This window comes from Triturus cristatus, chromosome 5_2 (assembly GCF_964204655.1).
Source record: "Triturus cristatus chromosome 5_2, aTriCri1.1, whole genome shotgun sequence".
In the NCBI taxonomy this organism is placed as follows: domain Eukaryota; kingdom Metazoa; phylum Chordata; class Amphibia; order Caudata; family Salamandridae; genus Triturus; species Triturus cristatus.
The window spans coordinates 303558138-303577639 of NC_140588.1; the positions used below are offsets into that span (position 1 = coordinate 303558138).

Here is a 19502-nt window from a genome sequence, read left to right on the forward strand (position 1 = left end):
TCCAAAGAACACAAAAGTAGCCCAGTTATCAGGAATCATTATTATGAATTAAGCTGTATATGTACAATCTAGCAATAAACCAATTCCCTCATATGAAATTCAACCACAATCAATAATAGAAATATCAAGCTTGCTTGAACATCGCAACAATGGCTTCATCAGCCCAGCAAATAATAGTAATGGATACAAAAGATTCTACTGTTAGTTTTATCTACATGCTGATTGCTGTTCAACCCAAATATCAATAAACAGATTTACAAAAAATCATATCGCTATGGTAATTTGACGAGCCTTACGAATCTTTATTATCCTGTGATGTTAAAGTGTCCTACACAAAAATCCTCCAAGATGCGTCACTAGTATTTCTGGAAAAGGTACTACCAAGTAGACAATATACACTTAAAAAAACAAGTTTGATTCATCACAAATCGCAAACAGCAAGCACTAATGAGAGATTTCTTATTCAAGAATGAATATTATCTCCAGAAGACAGGAACAAGCATGGGAGCAATTTTAACCCTAGCGTGTCAAATGTATAGAAGGTACTCTACAAAGAGAGAGGATAAGAATATATTAGAAATATTTCGGAAATAACATCCAAGGATGGAAACATCAAAGAATTAACTTTTTTATTTGAACAGGATATGAAGAACTCAAATAAATTTTATGAAGGAGCAACACAAGTGAGAGAAATTTGACAATTAGCTTTAAATACCACAAATATAAATTTTAGGTAGCTTGATTTATAAGGAACATGGGCACCTTCACAGTACCCAGTACATTAAACTGTCTTGACATGAAGACTGCCAGGAAGACATTATCACACTTCACACACAATCTCATTTAGACATAATAGGAGTATTATCCTTATTGACAGCTTCTCTGAATATTAAGAAACTGCTGCAGTAAAGAATGAGAAATATTCAATGAGCTGAAAGAGTTGAGAAACCTTGCTGCAAAGGATAGTCCATACATTTTAAAGAAAGCTTACAAGAAAACCATAACAATCTTTTGATAGAGAGGGATACAAATAATCATTATAAGCCAGAATAGTAGCAGTATTCACCAATAATCATAACAGCATAGAAATCTCAAACAGAAATTGGGATATTATAAATTCTGGGGAACAAATAAAGGTTGCAGAAACCTTTGTTTCCATTTAGAGGGTGGACCACATTGAGAGGCACATACACATATGCCGGAACCAAAAAAGAAATATGTTAAATGAAAGATGGGGCTTCAAACCCATAAAGGGCCTTCATGTCTCAAGAAAATGTAGTTTATGCAAATTTTGCATGAACACAAACCTCTTTTAATATAAAAGTATAATATAATAATTTGCTAGAATTGTTGTTGTATATTCAAGGAAAGACAAAATGGGAGAAATACTTCTGTGGAATGAATAAAAATAGCCATTTGATCCAGGGGCTTAAATCACTGGGTTAGATTAACAAACTGAGTTGAGTCCCCTGTCTTTAACGTAATAAAGTGATGACCTGGAAGTATAAAATTGAGGGGACAATGATATCAGGGAAAGATCAGAGCAAATATTCCCATGAGTGGTATCCTTTCCATGACTTTGTGAGCAAAGTAGGTTCATCAAACACACAAAAGCTGATGAGAGGATGCTTGCCATAAGTGACTATTAGGTGCCTTGCCCAGATGTGGGTCCCTGCTCACAGTGCCACTGGAACCAAGCTACACCCAACTCAAGAGCCCCAATCAGGGAGAAAACAGTTTTGGGTTCCATCTGTTCCAGTTCAGGGATGCCCTGGCTTGGCAGTCCAGGCCGGACTGGTCCCATGAGCAGAAGGGTCAAGACTGATTGTCATATGCCTGGGTCTAAACTGAGGTGGAATTGTGGGCAAAAGATCTTTGGGTTGGAGAGGTATCCCAAGAGATTGCCAGTGGTTAGACTTATTACAAGCATGTTTGAGGTAACACCTTAAGTGGCCAAGCGTGATACCTTTGTCACACTACCACTGGAACGAAGCTACACCCAAATAAGGAGCCCCAATCATGGCCACTGGCTTCATTCAGGACTGTAAAAGTATGTTATTTAAATTACATGTTAACAAAAATTGCACCTGCTAAGGTCTCCTGATTTGCAGACCTCCAGGCCCTTCTAAACAGTTCAGGGCCTCTCTAATAGAGCGCTCCTTGATGCTTCCACTTCAATTGTCAAACTGCAACATCACTGGAGACTTGAATCTCCATCTTGATCAATCGAATGACAAGGAAATCCAAGACTTCACTAATTACCTAGCTGCCTTGCAGCTGGTTCAATTGGTAAACTGTGCAACCCATGAGTCCAGCCATCTGCCGGACTGTGTTTTCCAAAATGGGTAGCCTCCAAATAGATCTCCTTGTCCTAGTGACCTGCTCAGATCATCACATAGTACCTATGACTATAGATCTTCCTAGCACTAAGAATACTATCACTAGTAACCCTACGATGAGAAGGCAATGGCATAAACTGGACCCATCTGCCTTTCCAAACTTTATCGAGAGAAGGGTCCCCCCACTAGAGTCCAATATTGAAAGGGCAGAGTCTGCCACCAAAACATGCTAACTTCTGCCTTTGATCATTTTATTCCGACCAAACCCTGCAGAACCAGGAAACAGCCTACAGCTGCCTGGTTCAACGAAACACTGCTCACAGAAAAGAAGCAATGCAAAATCCTAGAGCACGCCCGGCGCAAATCCTATGATGCTAAAGCAAATTCACATTATATGAGACTGATTAAAGGCGACCAGCAATCTATTAGAAGAGCTGGCGCTGACTTTTTTGTTGACATATTTTATAAATCTTTTCTATTGTGAACAGCCTGACTAAACCCACATCTACTCCTGGATTAGCAGAGGCTTTTTATAGACACTGCAATAAACTTGCTGATCATTTTGTTAATAAGGTCAACAATATCTATCTTCACTTTAATAAAGAAGAGGAAACAGTCATGTCTCCCTACCTTGATACAGGGGCCACTCACATGCAATGGGCACCCTTGGACCAATTGGCTCTGCTTGACATCAACAATATCTCCACCTAATGTATTAATAAAGTAAAATCTGGATCTCCGGATGATCCGTTAAAACCTGACCTCATTTTAAAATTTCAGAAAAGTATTACCCCCATCTTTCTTGAAGTAGCCACCCTCTTGCTGAGTACTGTAGAAATACCAATATCTTGGAAATATGCCAAGGTTATCACTCTTTTAAAGAAGCCTCGTTAGATGCCATTCAGCCAGAAAACGACTGTCCTATTTATCTCTTGGCATTTCTACCAAATGTGGTGGGGGAACATGTAAACAATCTCCTAACAAAACTTTAAGAACAAAATCAAATGCTTGATGTTTCTCAAAATGGATTCCAACCATCACACAGCACTGAAAGTGCTCTTCTAACAGTCACAGAAGCCCTTCCCAGCTCCTCAGATGCTGGAAAATCCCAGGCTCTGATCGCCTAGATTTAAGTGCAGCCTTTGACTCGGTCTCCCATGTGATTCTACTATCCCGACTCACTGAACTGGGAGTACAGGGTAAAGCTCTGAACTGTTTTGTCTCTTTTCTAAAAGATCGGTAGTTTCAAGTTGAATTCATCCCTTTTGCGTCATCCCAAAAAGCACTGGTACATGGCGTCCCCCAGGGTTCGGCACTCAGCCCTACTCTTTTAAACATTTACATCAGACCCCTAGCTGAGGTGGAGAAATCCTTCAGAATTTCACTACTGTCATATGCAGAATCATTCAGCAGCTGTGCTAATTTCAAAAACTGTTTAATAGCAGTTGCTGAATGGATGCACAACAACTGCTTAAAACTTAACACCAATAAAATGGAGATTCTCCTACTAGATAGGCATACCCATCTTTGGAGTGACCAATGGTGGCTGGTAATACTAGGTCCTCCCAGATCCAAAATCAGAGGTGAAAAACCTTGGATATAGATGGATAATTCTTTATCATGCAAAACCCAAGTCAAGACATTAACAGCCGACTGTTTTGGCATGGTAAGGATCTCAGGCCCATCTTGGGACTTTCTCCCCAGCAAGTACGCCAACTGATTGTGAAATCCTTAGTCATCTCATGACTTGACTACTGCAACATCCTCTATCTGGGCTAAAATTAATCTATTCTGAACCGCTTGCAGGTTGTCCAAAACGCTGCCGCTAGACTTCTCTAGTCCCTCCGTAAATTCAGCTCTGCCTCCCAACTTTTAGTTAAGCTCCACTGGCTACCTATTGGAAAGCGCACTAAATTAAAGGCCCTACGCATCTTCAACAAAGTGGTATACAAGCAGGGAGTGCCCAACCTGGCTACCCTGATGTATTTCTACAGACCCTCTGGAGCACTTCGCTCTGCTGAGTTAAACCTGGCCTACTTCCCCCACTACAGCAGGGCCATTATGATAGGCTGCTCTTTTAGTGTCTTAGTCCCGATCCATTGAAATTCTATGCCACCCAACCTCCGGTATATTCAAGGTCACTTACCATTATGGTAACAGCTGAAAACCTTGTTGTTAGGCTGATGATCTCACTGCCCTGTTGTTGCCTTTTCTTACCTGTGACTAGTGCCGGGAGGCCCCTTTTGGGGTAGACATGTGCTTTAGAAATCATTTTAACATAACATAAAAGGGTGAAATTGTTGTTGGGTTGGTAGTGTTCTGGTTCAGGGAGGACCTGGCCTGGAAGTTCAGGCTGGACTAGTCCCAAGAGGAACCGGGTCAAAACTGATGTGCATATGGCCAGGTTCAAACTGAGGGGCTTATTACGTACTTAAGGTGGCGATCCGACGACCGCCACACTGCAGGCCCACCTGCATTATTAGGAGCGTGGCATTGGACCACCACAGGACCGATGCGTCCAAAGGGGATTCAGAATCCTGCGACGGTCACGCAGTGGACAGGAGCAGGTATATGCTGGCGGTGCCGCCACGGCACAGCCGAGCATATTCTGAGTTGCCAGTCCACCACCCTTTTCAAGGTGATGAGCCTGCCATACAATGGGTGATAGAGAGGCAACTAAGGGGGCCCTAACAGGGCCCCCTGCTGCTCCTGGGGGTGCATGCAGAGGGGCACATGTTGTGCCCTCCTGGAATTGCACCCCTGTTCCTGCACGACATGGTGCATGCCACACTTTGCAGGCATGTGCTGCTGGCGTTCTAATGGTGGTGGTCTACATGTTAAGCTCTCCTATGAGCCTAACGGAGGGCTGCCTAGAGATCGCCTCAGCACTGCCGGCCCGACCTGGACTAAACTCGTTTTCCGGCGAGCGGGTGCACCACAGCTTTAGTGGTCCTCCAGCGGATGGCGCAGTGGTGGTGCTGGTGGAGGACCGCCAAACTCGTAATAAGGACCCGAGGGTGCTTGGTGAGCAAAAAAACATCGGGTTGGAGTGCTACCCGAGCCATTGTCAGTAGTTACACTTATTGCAAGCATTCTTCCCATCACCTTTTGTGTGTTTGATGTAATGCTGTAAGTGCACAAGGGTATGGCCAGGTGTGGATTCCTTGCTCGCAATGCCACTGGAACAAAGCGACCCCAAACTGAAGAGCCCCAATTAAGACAAAAGCAATCTTGGGTTGCTTGGTTTCTGGTTCAGGGAGGATCTGACCTGGCAGTTCGGTCAGGACTGGTCCTATGAGGACCAGGATCAAGAGTGATTTGCATATGGCTGGGTCCAAAGTGAGGTACCATGGTGGGTAAAAGAACGATGGGTTGGAGTGCTACCTCAAACAACTGCCAGTGGTTAGACTTATTGAAGCATTCCTCCTATCACCTTTTGTGTATTTAAACTATGTTGATGGCTTAAGTTTGAATCAAGGTCCTAATAAAAGCCCATTATATTCTGGATTTTAAGTAATATGGAAAATATTGCACATCAAAGCTAAAAGAACACAGGAAAATCAGTGAGCAATATGTATGAATAATTATAATAACTAAAATACTAAGAATCTGAGTACGGAAAAGGACTTTTAATCCACATAGTTATGATTACTATGGCTCTCAGAATACACATTAACAGCATAGTTATGGTAGGTTTTTCATCTACTTTTTACAGATAAAAGGGTAAGTGGACCCACTGAAATTTGAATCTGCGTCCTAGGGGTCAAATACATGTCCCTGCAGCATATGCATTACTCTATTAAGCCAAGAAAAACAGACCATTCATAATGTATTCAGATGATGAAGGCATTAACCAATATAAAAGTGACCTTAGTTCATTAGTATTTATGCGTAAACAGAAATACAATGGGTAAATCATTGAAGAAAATTAATATCACAGCCCTACCTTACATGAAGGTTTCTTTTATTTTAACGGAATGGAATGTTTGGTAGAAAACAAAGATGCAAAAACGGTTGAAATTTAGCAATGAATAGTAAATAAGAAATAGTTTGTTGACAATAAATAAGAATGTGGTAACTAATAATGGACTATCCAAAGTACATAAGTTACATTTGCCAGTGATGTCGTCAACAATACGGATCAATGAATGGGGAAGAAGAATGTTGAGCTACATACTGGTTGAAACAAATGTAAGTTACAAGAGTTTAAATAATGAAAAATATAAACAAGGGTAACATTTAAATGCACAAAGCAAACCTACTGAGAATTTATGTAATGTGTGAATGAGGTATGCATGAGATTAGGCACGAGATAGGCGATAAATGCACGTAAGATTGATGTAATGAGTTTTTAACTAAGATACATTTTGGAGATGCATGTACTTCTTGGTGATACCCTGATACATGAATTCAATAAGTTAGACTAAAACATTCGGGATTGCTTTGGCAAACATATGCTATATGGTAATAAAAAATTAATGTAATGATTGTGATGAATTATTATTATGACTGATAAAATAATTGTAAAAAAATATGAAGAGGTTCAAATACATTTTGTTGTGCAATCCGAAAACCCACCTACTTTTCCGGCAAAGTCCTTGGCATGGACATTTCTTCCTTCCATATTTTGTTTCAAAAGCACCAACATTTACTGAAGCTTATGTTATACACTGCAGTATTGTGCTGCCATTTAAAGACAATATTTAGACTATAAACATTAACACTACACTTTGATCACTTCGATTTTTCTTGCTTCACCTTCAAATATACAACAAAACTTTAATTACACCATCTTGTCCTGAGAGCTTTATTATACAAAATGTGGTATAAGGCAACTAACTTCCTTTATGAAATGTGGTGTGATTTTTCTCCCAAATGTGACAGCGAAGAAACAAGTTAGCTATAAACTATTTCCATTTGAATGTATTAATTTTGACTATATTACTTTTTTGGAAAATATATTTATTGGGATTTATATTACATACAATATATGTGACAAGGTAGGCAATCCGTAGTTACATTGTTGAAAAAAGCATACCATGTAAATACACATTGAGGTAGTAAAATCATGTAACGGTATGTACATATTACACAAATGTCAGCAATAAAGAAAACCATCTAAAATTCGGCGGTATAAGCCAGCGAGTACTGCCGTAATGACTTTAACTGGGGGTAAAAATAGTAACATGGAAGGGAAGAGGGTGCTTAAAAGAGATGGTGGCGGCAGGCCATATCGGTTGTTGTGACTATAATATCAACCATCCAAGCAACTCAAAGATTGATGTCACTGGGCAACAGAAGTGCTAATTTATTATTCAAGAGGGTGGTTTGTGGTATCATTGTTATAAACCAAAAATGCTAATTTCACAAGTCAGTGGTATTCATTTACATAAAAATTAAATGAAAATGTAGAATTCTGATAAATGTTATTTTTAAAACAGAATAAGTACAGCATTTATACTTTCAATTACAAAACCACATCAAATACACACAACAGACCCCAGTGGTCACTGGGGAATCGGCCACAGTCCAGTTTTTCTAATCCGAGTAGGTCCAATGTACGTGGGATAAAGTGGCCTCCATCCTTGGATGCTCGGAATAATATGCGATCAAACCTCAGTCTGCAGGTATAAGGCGCTCTTAAGTTATTATTCACTTTTGTGTCCCATGTGTAACGACAGTGCTCAGGTTTACCCAAGCTCTCCCAAATGTCCAAAATGTTACTTGGAAGGCCTCCTATTTTAGATACCTGGAATGTAAAGTAGACAAGATTCAATACAGAAATCCAAACGCTGCAAGCTATATTTATCTGCTCATCTTCCACAGTGAGAAAAGCATTGTTGCTTACGAACTACAAACTCTGGCCACACCCACAATTAGCACCACTCCAAAATTACTAGCTTATAACTAGGATAGATAGCATAGGTAAAAGAAGCAATGACAACAGAGGCACAGAGAGGCAGCTGGACGAGGTTTTAAAACGACACAATGACAGCATGAAAATGAGATGGCAGATATTTATTACAATGTCTTCTCACTCACAATTACTTTAGGTTCCCAGTTTTCATTCCAGTCTTCCATGCTACTTCCTGCATTACAATGAGGCATCTGTGCTACAAGGCAGTCATATTTAGAAGCCGATGTCTAGAATTCAAAACAGGGGTTGCCATAGGACACGGGAGCCCTTCAGAATGTGAGGGTAGGGGTTGAGGTGAGACCTGGTCAGATGAGCAGGGTAATCCATTAGGCGATGCTCATTCTGGATTGGACAGTTTAGGCAAGGGGAAGGTTTACATGGTAGTGTCAGAGAAAGGCTGTTTTTTCCACCCTTTCATGCTTGTGGAAGGCCACCTTTTTGAGAATGAGAAGACATATGTGTAGGAGGCTGGCTTAGTATATGGTGCACACTTATTTAAGTGATGAACCTTGCACTAATCCAGACAACCATTATGGTGATTTTAGTGGTCTTAGATATCAAATGCTTTTTGAAAGCTAACTGTCCACTGAACTTTCTTAGGCATCCTTTTGGAGGTGAGATCATTAACCTCTTCAGTGCCCATGACGAGATAGTCTCGTCATGGAGCATGGTTGCGCTGTGCCCATGACGAGACTATCTCTTCATGAACCCCGCCCGCTAATGTAACGTCCGACACAGGGCGGGGAAAGGGCATGGCACTGAAGGGGTTAAGGGGAGTCACAATGGACCCATATCCCTGAACAAACCACCTATAGTACCCAGTCAGGCCCAAGAAAGCTCTGTCCTGAGTCTGGGTAGTGGGAGAAACCCAGTCTATAATGGTTTGGATTTTGCTCTCCAATGGTTGAACTTGGCCTCCACCTAACAGGTGACGAAAGTACACAACCTTTGGGACTTGGTGGCCTTGATAGTGAGGCCTGCCTTTTGCAGGGCCTCCACAACATTTCTGAAGTGGACCAGGTGAATCTCCCAGGTGGAACTAAAGACAGCAATATCATCTCGATATACTGCACTATAGGCTTCCAGACATGTGAAAACTTTGTTCACCAACCTCTGAAATGTGGCAGGTGCATTCTTCACGCCAAAAGACATTACAATAAATTGATAATGCCCAATTTGGGGTTTGAAAATACTGTTTTTGGCTTGGCATCCTCAGAGAATCTGACTTGCCAGTAGCCAGTAGTCAGGTCAAATGTACTAAGATACTTGGATGGGGCCAAAGTATCAATTAGCAATCTGCCCATGGAATTGGATGGTCCTAGCAATTGATTTGAGGCCTCTGTATTCCACACAAAAGCTCATCTCTCTTTTACCATCTTGGGTGTGAGGTTTTGGCACAAGGACAATTGGACTAGCCCAAGGGCTATCTTTTGGACCTCAGTCCTGATGCAATCTCTGACATGGTCAGGCTGTCTGTGAATGTTGTTCTTCACAGGCAGACTGTCCCCTGGGTCCACTTCATGGGTACACAAGGTGGTTTGACTAGGAGTCAGAGAAAACAAGTGGGCAAACTGATTGAGGGCTTTCCTGCAATAAGCTTGCTGCTGGTTAGTGAGGCTGGCTGCCAAGGCTACTCCATCAGCTGACCCATCAACAGGGTCCTCAAGAGAGGAGATTAGGGAGAGGGTCACTCTATTCCTCCTGTCCCTCAACAGTGGCCATGAGCAAGCCTGTCAACAAAAAGGCTTTAGGCGATTCATAAGACTAGGGACTTCTAGGAGTACCTAGGTCAGCCAAATAGGTGACCTCACCTTTCTGCTCAAGGATGGTGTTGGGGCCACTCCATTTGTCATAGAGAGCAGCTGAGGCCACACCCACACTTTCTGTCCTGGCTGGTAAACAGTCAGTACAGCCTTTTGGCCCTGCCAAGCTTTCTGAAGCTCTTGGCTGGCATCAAAGTTTTTGCTGGCCTTCTTCATGTACTCAGCCATATGTGAACGCAGGCCAAGGACATAGTCCACAGTGTGCTGTTTAGAAGGTTTGAGAGGCTGATACCATCCCTCCTTAACCACACACAATGGACCCCTAACTGGACGTCCAAACAGAAGTTCAAATGGGCTGTAGCCCACCCCCTTCTGAGGAACTTCTCTGCAGGCAAAGAGAAGGTAGGGTAGCAAGACATCCCATTTTGCCTGAGCTTTTCTGGAAGTCCCATGAACCTTTCAACACGCCCATTGCACTGTGGATGGTAGGTTATGGTAAACTTGTAGTTTACACCACACTCTTTCCACATGGCAGTGATGTAACTAGACATGAAGTTGGTACCTCTGTCTGTTAAGACCTCCTTAGGAAATCCCACTCTGGAAAAGACTCCCGGAAGGGCCCTAGCCACCACAGGAGCTGTAGTGGTCCTAAGGGGAATAGCCTCTGGATACCTAGTGACATGGTAAGATATAACTGTGCCCAGATTCTGTTGGAGGGTTTAAGGGGCCAACAATGTCTATGCCTACCCTCTCAAAGGGAACCCCAACCACTGGGAGTGAAATTAAGGGGGACTTTGTAGAACCACCTGACTTACCACGGGCTGGGCAAGTGACACAGGAGCAACACAACTCTTTGGTGTCTATAAACATGTGGGGCCAGTGAAAATGTGGGACAGGCCTGTCCCAAGTTTTGCGCTGCCCAAGATGTCCTGCAAGGGGAATGTCGTGCGCTAGGGATAGAAGAAAACCTCTGAATTCTGAGGTATTACCAACCTCCTGGTGGCACCAGGCTTGGGGTCTCTACACTCAGAGAACAGGAGCCCATCTTTCCAATAGAGCCTATATGGACCCACTCACACCCCCTGCCTCCTCAGCAGCAGCTTGCTGTCTGAGCTGTTCAAGAGAGGGACAGGATTTCTGCTCCAAACAGAAGTCTGTCTTGGAAAGGCCCCCTGCCACCAACTACTCTGTCAGGCCCACGATCCTCTGGGACAGTCCCTTCACAGGGCCTGAGGTCATCTACTGACTCTCACTGGGAATTTGGCAGGAGGATGTCTTTACCCTTCCTGCTACTTCTCTTAGGAGCCAGCTGCTCCATTTTTCCAGGATCCAGTGCTCCCTCAGTGCCTAGCTGTTTGGCCTGAGCCCTGGTGACAGCAAATGCACTGGCAGAGATTACCATAATCTCTGCATGTGTCCCAAACTCTACTTCGGACCACGCTGAAGTTTCCAAATCATTGCCCAACGGACAATCTACAGGTAGGTCTGAAGAAACCACAACTCTTTTAGGGCCAGTTACCCCTCCCCAACTGAGATTAATAACTGCCAAGGAGTGATCAGTCCTGACATTGCTGACGTTGGTCACTTGGTACAGTTAACCAAGTAGGATTTGTTCAGAGGACACAAGTTTCTCTGTCACCATTTTGACACTGGCCTCTGTAAGCCATAGCTTCTTGACCATTGATCAGAGAGAGCCATACTACCACTTGTACTGGTGATGGGGGGCTAGTTGCCTTAGGGGCAATGGTAGTAGCTTCTTTGGTGCTGGCCTTAGGACAATTAGCATCCCTTGGCCTATGGCCTTTCTCCTTACATAGGTAGCACCAAGGTTTCTTTTTAGAAATGGTGGAGTTTTGGGACTCAACCCCCAGAGGCAGGTTTTCGGGGACTTTGTGAAGACTCCCTTTTTGTCTTTACCCTTCTCCTCACCCTTCTCTTGGGTCGTAGAAGAATCTTGCCTCTTCTGGTCACCTTCACCACCATTATTTTTCTGCTTAACCCTGGTACGTACCCATTTCTCTGCCTTCTTTCCCAATTCTTGGGGAGAGGCCAGATCAGAGTCCACCAGGTACTGGTGCAGTTGTTGATTCTGACAATTATGAAGGATGTGATCCCTCATCAACAAATTGAACAATCCCTCATAGTCCTGTACCTTGCTTCCATGAAGCCAGTCTTCCAGAGCCTTAATAGCCTTGTCTATTAAATCAACCCAGTGTTGGGTGTGGGCCTTCTGGGTGTCCCTAAACATTACTCTGTACTGTTCATTAGTTAAACCAAACCCACCTAAGAGGGCACTTTTCAAGACTGAGTAATTATCAGCATCCTCTTCTCTAACAGTGAGGAGCTTGTCTCTACTTTTGCTGGAAAAGGAGCGCCACAGGATGGCTGTCCACTGCCCTTGAAGGACCTTCTGAACATTACAGGCCCTCTCCAAAGCAGTGATCCAATTATGGATATCATCCCCCTCCAGGTAAGTGGGGACTATCCTGCTCAGCTTCCTAGTGTCAAAGGATGTTCAGATTAGGTCAGGTAAATGGTAAACAGTAAGTACATATGAATGTGTAGCGGGATGCAGTCAGAGTCGGTGCAGACACGTTGGCTGGAAGTAAGGGGAATTTGTAGGAGCTTTTAGTTAAAAGGAACAAATCGGGCTGAAACTAGGAACATTGAGAAGGGAACCTGGATAGAAGGGGTTGATGAGGCAACAGAAGAGAAGATGGAAGGCACAAAGCATAAATTGCTGAGCTTGCTTTGGCAAAGTGACAAAAAGACCAGGAGGAGCAAATTGCTTAAGGTAGTAACATCCGCAGAGGGGGCTGTAAAAGTGGAAATATTTGCCATATAGAGGGATTACCAAGCCGGTGGGTCTACATTTGATAGCACCAATCAAAGACAAATTATTGAAAGAGGAGCTGGTAGAGGATAATTTTAAGGTACTGGACAGGGATGTGTGCCAGAAATAGGGTTAAAAAAAGATATAGCCAGCCAGCCACAGTTCCCATGACAAATGAAAATCAACGTTTCTGATTTTTTTAGAGTGAGTATTGGGAGCCCTACCAATAGTGACATGTTCAAGAAAACTCAAGTATAGAGCATGGTCCCTTTCAGTGCATTATTTGCCCTTTCAGAGGTACCCCACGAGCAAGTCCAGAGGACAGAAATGCCTCCTGGGTTTCAAATAGGGAGAGTTTAATAGGGAATCTGAACGTAAATACCAGAGTGTTTGAACCATGAGGCATGACACCCAGTTACACAGCGTTGGCTTATTTTTTGTCCCAGACCGATAAGCGGCAAAACTACCACAAGGAAGGTTTTAAAGGTGGTTTTAGTTTAAGTGACAGACGTACAAGGGTGTGTCTCTAGGCTGATATCTTGGCATTGGTATTAGCACTGCAAGACATAGTCCAGAAAAAGCTGTGGAAAGAGATTAAGTGTACAGTAATAGATCCTTTCACAGAATAGCCATTAGAAGCCTTCATTATTTACACATTTAAATGTGGTCCCTAAGGAATTAGCGGGGCAATTCTTAACAGTCGATTTATGTTGGCTAGAAATGCTGTCCGCTAAAAACTTTATTGTGGTGGTGGACAGTAAGGTGCACTATGCTAGTATAAATGACGTAGTACAGGTGTCCAGGTATTGTCAAGTGCAACATTAAGTCCATTTTTGAGGTTTCCATTTGCTATGCATGCTGTTTACAGGGCACAAGTATGTAGGCAGAGCATAGTGTTTTTTTGCCCAGCTCCTATGCAGAGGCGTAGGATTATTTCAAGCCTTCCTACTGAGGCTGAAAATTAGGCGCCGCAAAGCAGATTCAGTAGCTCCTTTAGTATTGAAGGCATACAACTATTGACTGCCTTGGTTAACTGCTTCAGTGCTCATGACGAGCCCAGCTCGTCATGAGGCACAGTGGAGCTGTGCTCATGACGAACTGGGTTCTTCATAACTGTTGCGGCCCACCCACGCGCGATTGATTCCCCGCCTGTACGGGTGAATCAATCAGTGGGCGGGGTCGTGACGAGCTCAGCTCGTCATGAGCACAGCTCCACTGTGCCTCACGACGAGCTGGGCTCGTCATGAGCACAGCGCCGCCGCCCCCCCCCCCTGCACCACGGGGGAATTACCCCCACGGCGAAGGGGTTAAGTTTGTGAAGCTGGCAGAAAGTACGTTAATTTGACTCGAGCGATGCTTGTGATATTTATGGGAAACAAGCTGATAAATCCTGGTGGAAGGTGAAGCAACGACAAGACACCGGTGTTTCACAGTAGTTTGTGATTTGATGGAATGTTGACAATTGCTACTGTATTGCTACTGTATAAATGAGGTACATTTCAATTTTAATTCAACTCGTTTAAGACTGTTTAGGCCAGATTGAATTTCTACATACATTTTATCCGTTTAAATTATTGATACACTTTGAAATGTGACACACACTGTCATACTAATAATATTTGGCCACCTGTTTTGAAGCCAGCTCCATTGTGAATTTTTGAATTTGAAATTAGTAACACCTATAGACTTTAAATATGTGCTTTAATTATGGACCTTATGTATTGCAATGGATGGCAATTGTGCAATAAAAATTGAATATGAACTTGAAAAATGTGCACTGTCCCAGTGGTTTTGCTATTTGAATTTGTAAGGCACGGCTAATCACATGTGAGGGTATCCAGGCGCTGAGTAGAGCGAGGGCCCAAGAAAGGTGGACGGATTGGAATCATGCCTTTTTGTTTTTTGGAAGAGCCAGGTCATGAGTTTCTTTCGAAGTCCATGATGGAGGGAGTGATTGTGAGGTATAGCAGGAGGTCGTTCCAGGCATTTGCTGCGATGTGTGAGAAGGATTGTCCCCCACATCTGGTCTTCTTGTCCCCCACATATGGTCTTCTTGATGCGTGGCATGCATGCGGTAGCCTGGGAGACCAACCCGAAGGTGTCAGGAGGTTGTTGGTAGAAGTTGAGGCGGTGGTTAAAATATGCTGGTTCGATTTTGTGGAAGGCTTTGTAGGCGTATGTGAGCAGCTTGAATTTGCATCTTTCCTGGACTGGGAGCCAGTGGAGTGCGCTGAGGCACGGTAAGATGTGGGCGTTTCATGGAATATCCAAAATGAGTCTGGTGGCGGCATTCTGGGAGGTTTGGGGTTTGTGTAGGATGCGGACTGAGATTCCTTCATAGAGAGAGTTTCCGTCATCTATTCTGCTAGTGATTAGAGCCTGGGTGACAGTTCATCTAATGTTCATAAGGATTCATTTAAAGATCTTGCACAGCATTCGCAGGATGTGGAAGCATGATGAGGAGACGGTGTTGATCTGTTTATTCATGGTGAGGTTGGTGTCTAGGATGTTCCTGAGATTCTCGGCATGATCAGTAGGGTTGGGTGGGGAGCCCAGTTCGGAGGGCCACCATGAGGCATTCTAGGGGGAGTTGTTTCCGAAAATCAGGACTTCTATTTTGCATGAGGCTGAGCTGGAGGCAATTGATACTCATCCATGATGGAACGTTGATCATGCAGTTGGCAAAGTTGGTTTTGGTCATGCTGGATCGGTCTGAGGGAGAGAATGAATCGTGTCATTGGCGTATGAGACGATGCTGATGTGCGATTTGACGGTGTATGCGAGCGGTGCCATGTATACACTGAAGAGTGTTCGACTGAGGGACGAGCCTTGAGGGACCCCACAAATGAGACTTTTGGGTTCTGAGGTGTAAGGGTGATAGTATCGCGTGATGCCTTCTGATGAGTGTGTTGTGGGAGACAGTGTTAAAGGCTGCAGAAAGGTCGAGAAGGATGAGGGTGGCTGTTTATTCTCAGTCGTGGATGCTTCTGATGTCATTGGTGACGCAATGATGGCTGCTTCAGTGCTGTTGTTGGGGCAGAAGCCTGATTGCGATCTGTCAAGGAGTTGGTGGTGTTCTAGGTGTTCAGAGAGTTGAATGTTGATGGCTTTCTCCATGATTTTGGCTGAGAAAGGTAGAAGTGAGATGGGTCTCTAGTTGCTGAGGGTTTTGGGAACTGTTGATGGCTTCTTTAACAGGGCGGCGACGTCTGCATTTTTCCAGTTTTCTGGGAAGGTGGTGGTGGTTAGGTAGGTACTGATGATTGTGGTGAGAGCAGAGGAGATAACACTGCTTCCAGATGAAGTGGGGCAGGGGTCAGAGGGGGCTCCTGAGTGGAGGGTTTTCATCAGGGGCAGAGGTGTCTATGTTTGACCGGGGTTCCCAGTTGTTGATCTTCTGGTTGGAGGTGGTGGAGGCATCTGGCTGACTGAAGAGGTTTGAGTCGGTGGGCTGAAGGTCGAATTTGTTGTAGAGCATGGTGAACCTCTGGTTGAAAAGTTTGAGAGAGCATCACAGAGTGTTTGGGATGGGGTGATGTCACTGTTGACAACTGCAGGATTGGAGAATTCCGTGAAGATGGTAAAGTATTCTTTACAGTTGTTAGGGCTGGCTTCGAGTATGAGGGCAAGAAGTCTTTTCTTTTATATTATTGTATAAAATAGAAAGACAATATACTTACCAACGATAATACTTAATAAGATATAATGATGTTCCTGATATTCTGTCTTTGATATTTAGTACTATTGATAATCGAACTTACACAATAATAAGGGGGAACACTGTTAGGGCTATAGGAGTGGGCAGTTTGGCACATGCTGTTTTAGGATTGGAGCAGGGAATTGAGGCCAGAAGGGTTTGGTTTTCAGCAAAGCAAGCAGGCTCTCAGGAGGTGGGCCTCCAACTAAAGCACAAGGGATGCAAGCCAAGTAGGTGCAATGCACCTGCAAGACTAATTATTTTTTCATTGAGCCTCCCTCATCCATCCTAGGACGTTTGAATGCCAGGGTAGAAAGATGGGTTGATATATTGTTGGATCTGTGGCCTTTATAGTGTGGAAAGTATTCCAATGGTTTTGGTGGGGAAAAGGGGGCAAAATATCACGTGATCAACTAGTTCCTATGCTAATTAGAGACAAACATGGTAAGGTTGACCGGATTTACTGTTGGTCCATTCGTGTGAAAATTATATAGTTCAGTTGGCAGCAGCGGCTGAAAAAGGACATTGTGGAGCTAAATGGGTGTTGGCAATGGACAGGAACAGTGTGGGCAGAGCGAATGCTGAAGCAATTTTAATGGGAGCAATACAATTAGCAGTAAAGCTAGGGGGAAAGTAAACCTAGATATAATCAGCCACAGTGACATTTAAAGCTAGGAGTTTTAATGGAATATGGAGATCATCTATTGTTTCTGGATACTGAATACTACTTGTCCGAATTGTCGATCAGTAGCAAGATCACTAAGGGGACATTTTGAAGTTAAAGGCAGGCCAGATATTACTGTGGGTGGGTAGGAAGGAACTAGGCAACAGGTTAAAGAGCTAACTAAAAGTAGGGCAGGAAATTTAGTTTAGGAGGGCTTTCCCACATATGAAGTAGTTGTCCGATTTCAAGGTGACAGACCAGGTGGCTTGGCTTCGAACAGTGTCCAATGAAATAAGCTTGGGCGAGGGAGGGGTTGAGTACGAAGCAAAGCTGAGATGCTCTGAGGGGGAAGTACATTGGAATATTATAGCAAATGGGTGCAAGGACGAGGGAGAATCCTATTTGGAAGGTGAAGGAGGCTTTGGGATAATTAGTTGGGCAGCAGTTTGTTAGGGAACGGTGAAGTGTTGAAAGGAGTTTTAGACACTTAGGGTCCGTATTCAAAGGTGGTTGGGGTTTAGTTTGTTGATATGTATTAGAGCAGGCTTCTCCAAAATGTAGCTCGTGAGATACTAGAAAATCTCCAGCTACCTAATTTTTATTTTATTTTATAAACGTTATTTAAAGTTTTACATGAACATAACCATGGGTGTGCACTCAGTTGCGAGCAAAGGAAATACATATTAATGCAATGCAGGGATAGTGGTTCAAGACCGACCCTCCGCTACGCCCCCCGCTCCACATTCTAAGACTGGGCGGTTAGACATTCAAAACATTTACTCCCCCTCTCAATCAGAACTCACAGGTCTACCGCCTGTAGTGGTACTTTGTGAGCCTATCAGAAAACCATTAGCTAATAAACCACAACATAGCTCCCTCCAAAGCCCTAAGTCTTCCTCTAGTTTCTCATTCCTGCCACTCCTCTTCATGTGATCCAGCTACCTATTAGTAGCTCTCCTGCTTCAAGTACAGCCTTCTAAATTTGAAACTTTTGCTAGGTTGAATCAATATTCATAAAACAAAATGTAAAAGTGTGCATTCAAGACAAAAATGTGTGTATTTTCACAATTCATAAAGCTGATATTTGCATAAAAATGACTGAGTTTCCAAAATATATTTAGAGCTTATATTTGAGTGATAATCATGTGGCTATCAGAAAACATATTACTAACAATAATACCTTGATGCTCTGGCATTGCACCTGTGGCTGTTATGTATTACCCATGTAAAAGCAATCCAAATTGAGAAAGCCTTTTTTACATTACTTCTGGCAAGCCTCCTGATGCACTGAGGTGATCACTGCTGGTAATCTTGCATAGGGTGGCCATTAAGGTAATATTGTCTGTAGTGGTCACTATTACAAAACTAATAATAGTAGCTCATGATGATATTCATTGAACAAAGGTAGCTCTTAATACATAAAAGGTTGTAGACCTCTGTATTGGAGAGATCATTTGCTTCAAGCTGTAATATGGGAAGTCAGGTTGTAAAAATTATTTAGTGCACAACCATATTCGTAAAGATTCCTTTTTAAAGCTTAAGCCCTTATGAGTTAGACAAAACATTCTGATATGTGCAGTAACTCCCTTTACCGCACATATCGCAATTATGAGTTTTGAGGCTTTTATCATTGCCAGTAATAGCGGGTGTGATTAAAAAAACAACAGCCACGGATTTATTTTGGCAGTATTTATTGGGAGGGGGATACCTGGCAAATACCAGAACAGGACGAATAAATATTGCACCAAAACCTAGGCACTCATAATGAGGGTCTAAAGAGGGTCGATAAACGGATTGAGTCATTTTGTCAGACTCTAAAGTGAAAGCAGGTGGATACACTTCTTAGCTGCAGTCAGAGCTACAGACCGTTGCAACAGAAACCTTTAAGGGCTGAAAGAATGCACATCATTTCCACTGGGCGGACACACCTATATCAAACCCTTCCAGGAGTTCTTGTCATTGACCAGGCTTCACAATAAATGTAGTCTTACCGGTGACTAGCTTAGGTTATGGAGAATAGGCATCATAGGACCGTGCTCGCAAGTCCAATTCAGGATTGTGTCCTAGAACAACCATGCTTTAAAAAAAAACTAGACAACTCGGGCCTCAGCAGAGCATTTATATAGAAGCCTATGTTAATGTTTGGAGTGCTGGCAGTCAAAGTTTAGCCACACTGGAACCTGTATGTGTTAGCACATGTCACTTAACACACTGGCAAGGGTTCTCTCCTTTGGCCCTAGACTTGGTTGTCCACAAGTTCCGACATATTGGGGAGAACACAAGTGTGTC

The 19502-nt window shown here is 43.3% G+C and overlaps 1 protein-coding gene across 2 annotated transcripts in view; it reads right to left on the reverse strand.

The window, feature by feature from the left end:
• Positions 1-5956: 5956 nt before the first annotated feature.
• Positions 5957-19502, reverse strand: part of LOC146822906 (tyrosyl-DNA phosphodiesterase 2-like) — a 157861-nt gene continuing 144315 nt past the window's right edge. The window contains exon 7 of one of the 2 annotated variants that reach the window (XM_085607060.1): positions 5957-8088. In XM_085607060.1, coding sequence (XP_085463186.1) covers positions 7807-8088 — 282 coding nt within the window. In that variant the 3' untranslated portion in view covers positions 5957-7806. The remainder of the gene's footprint in view (positions 8089-19502) is intronic. The other variant, XM_085607061.1, reaches the window with a different exon arrangement.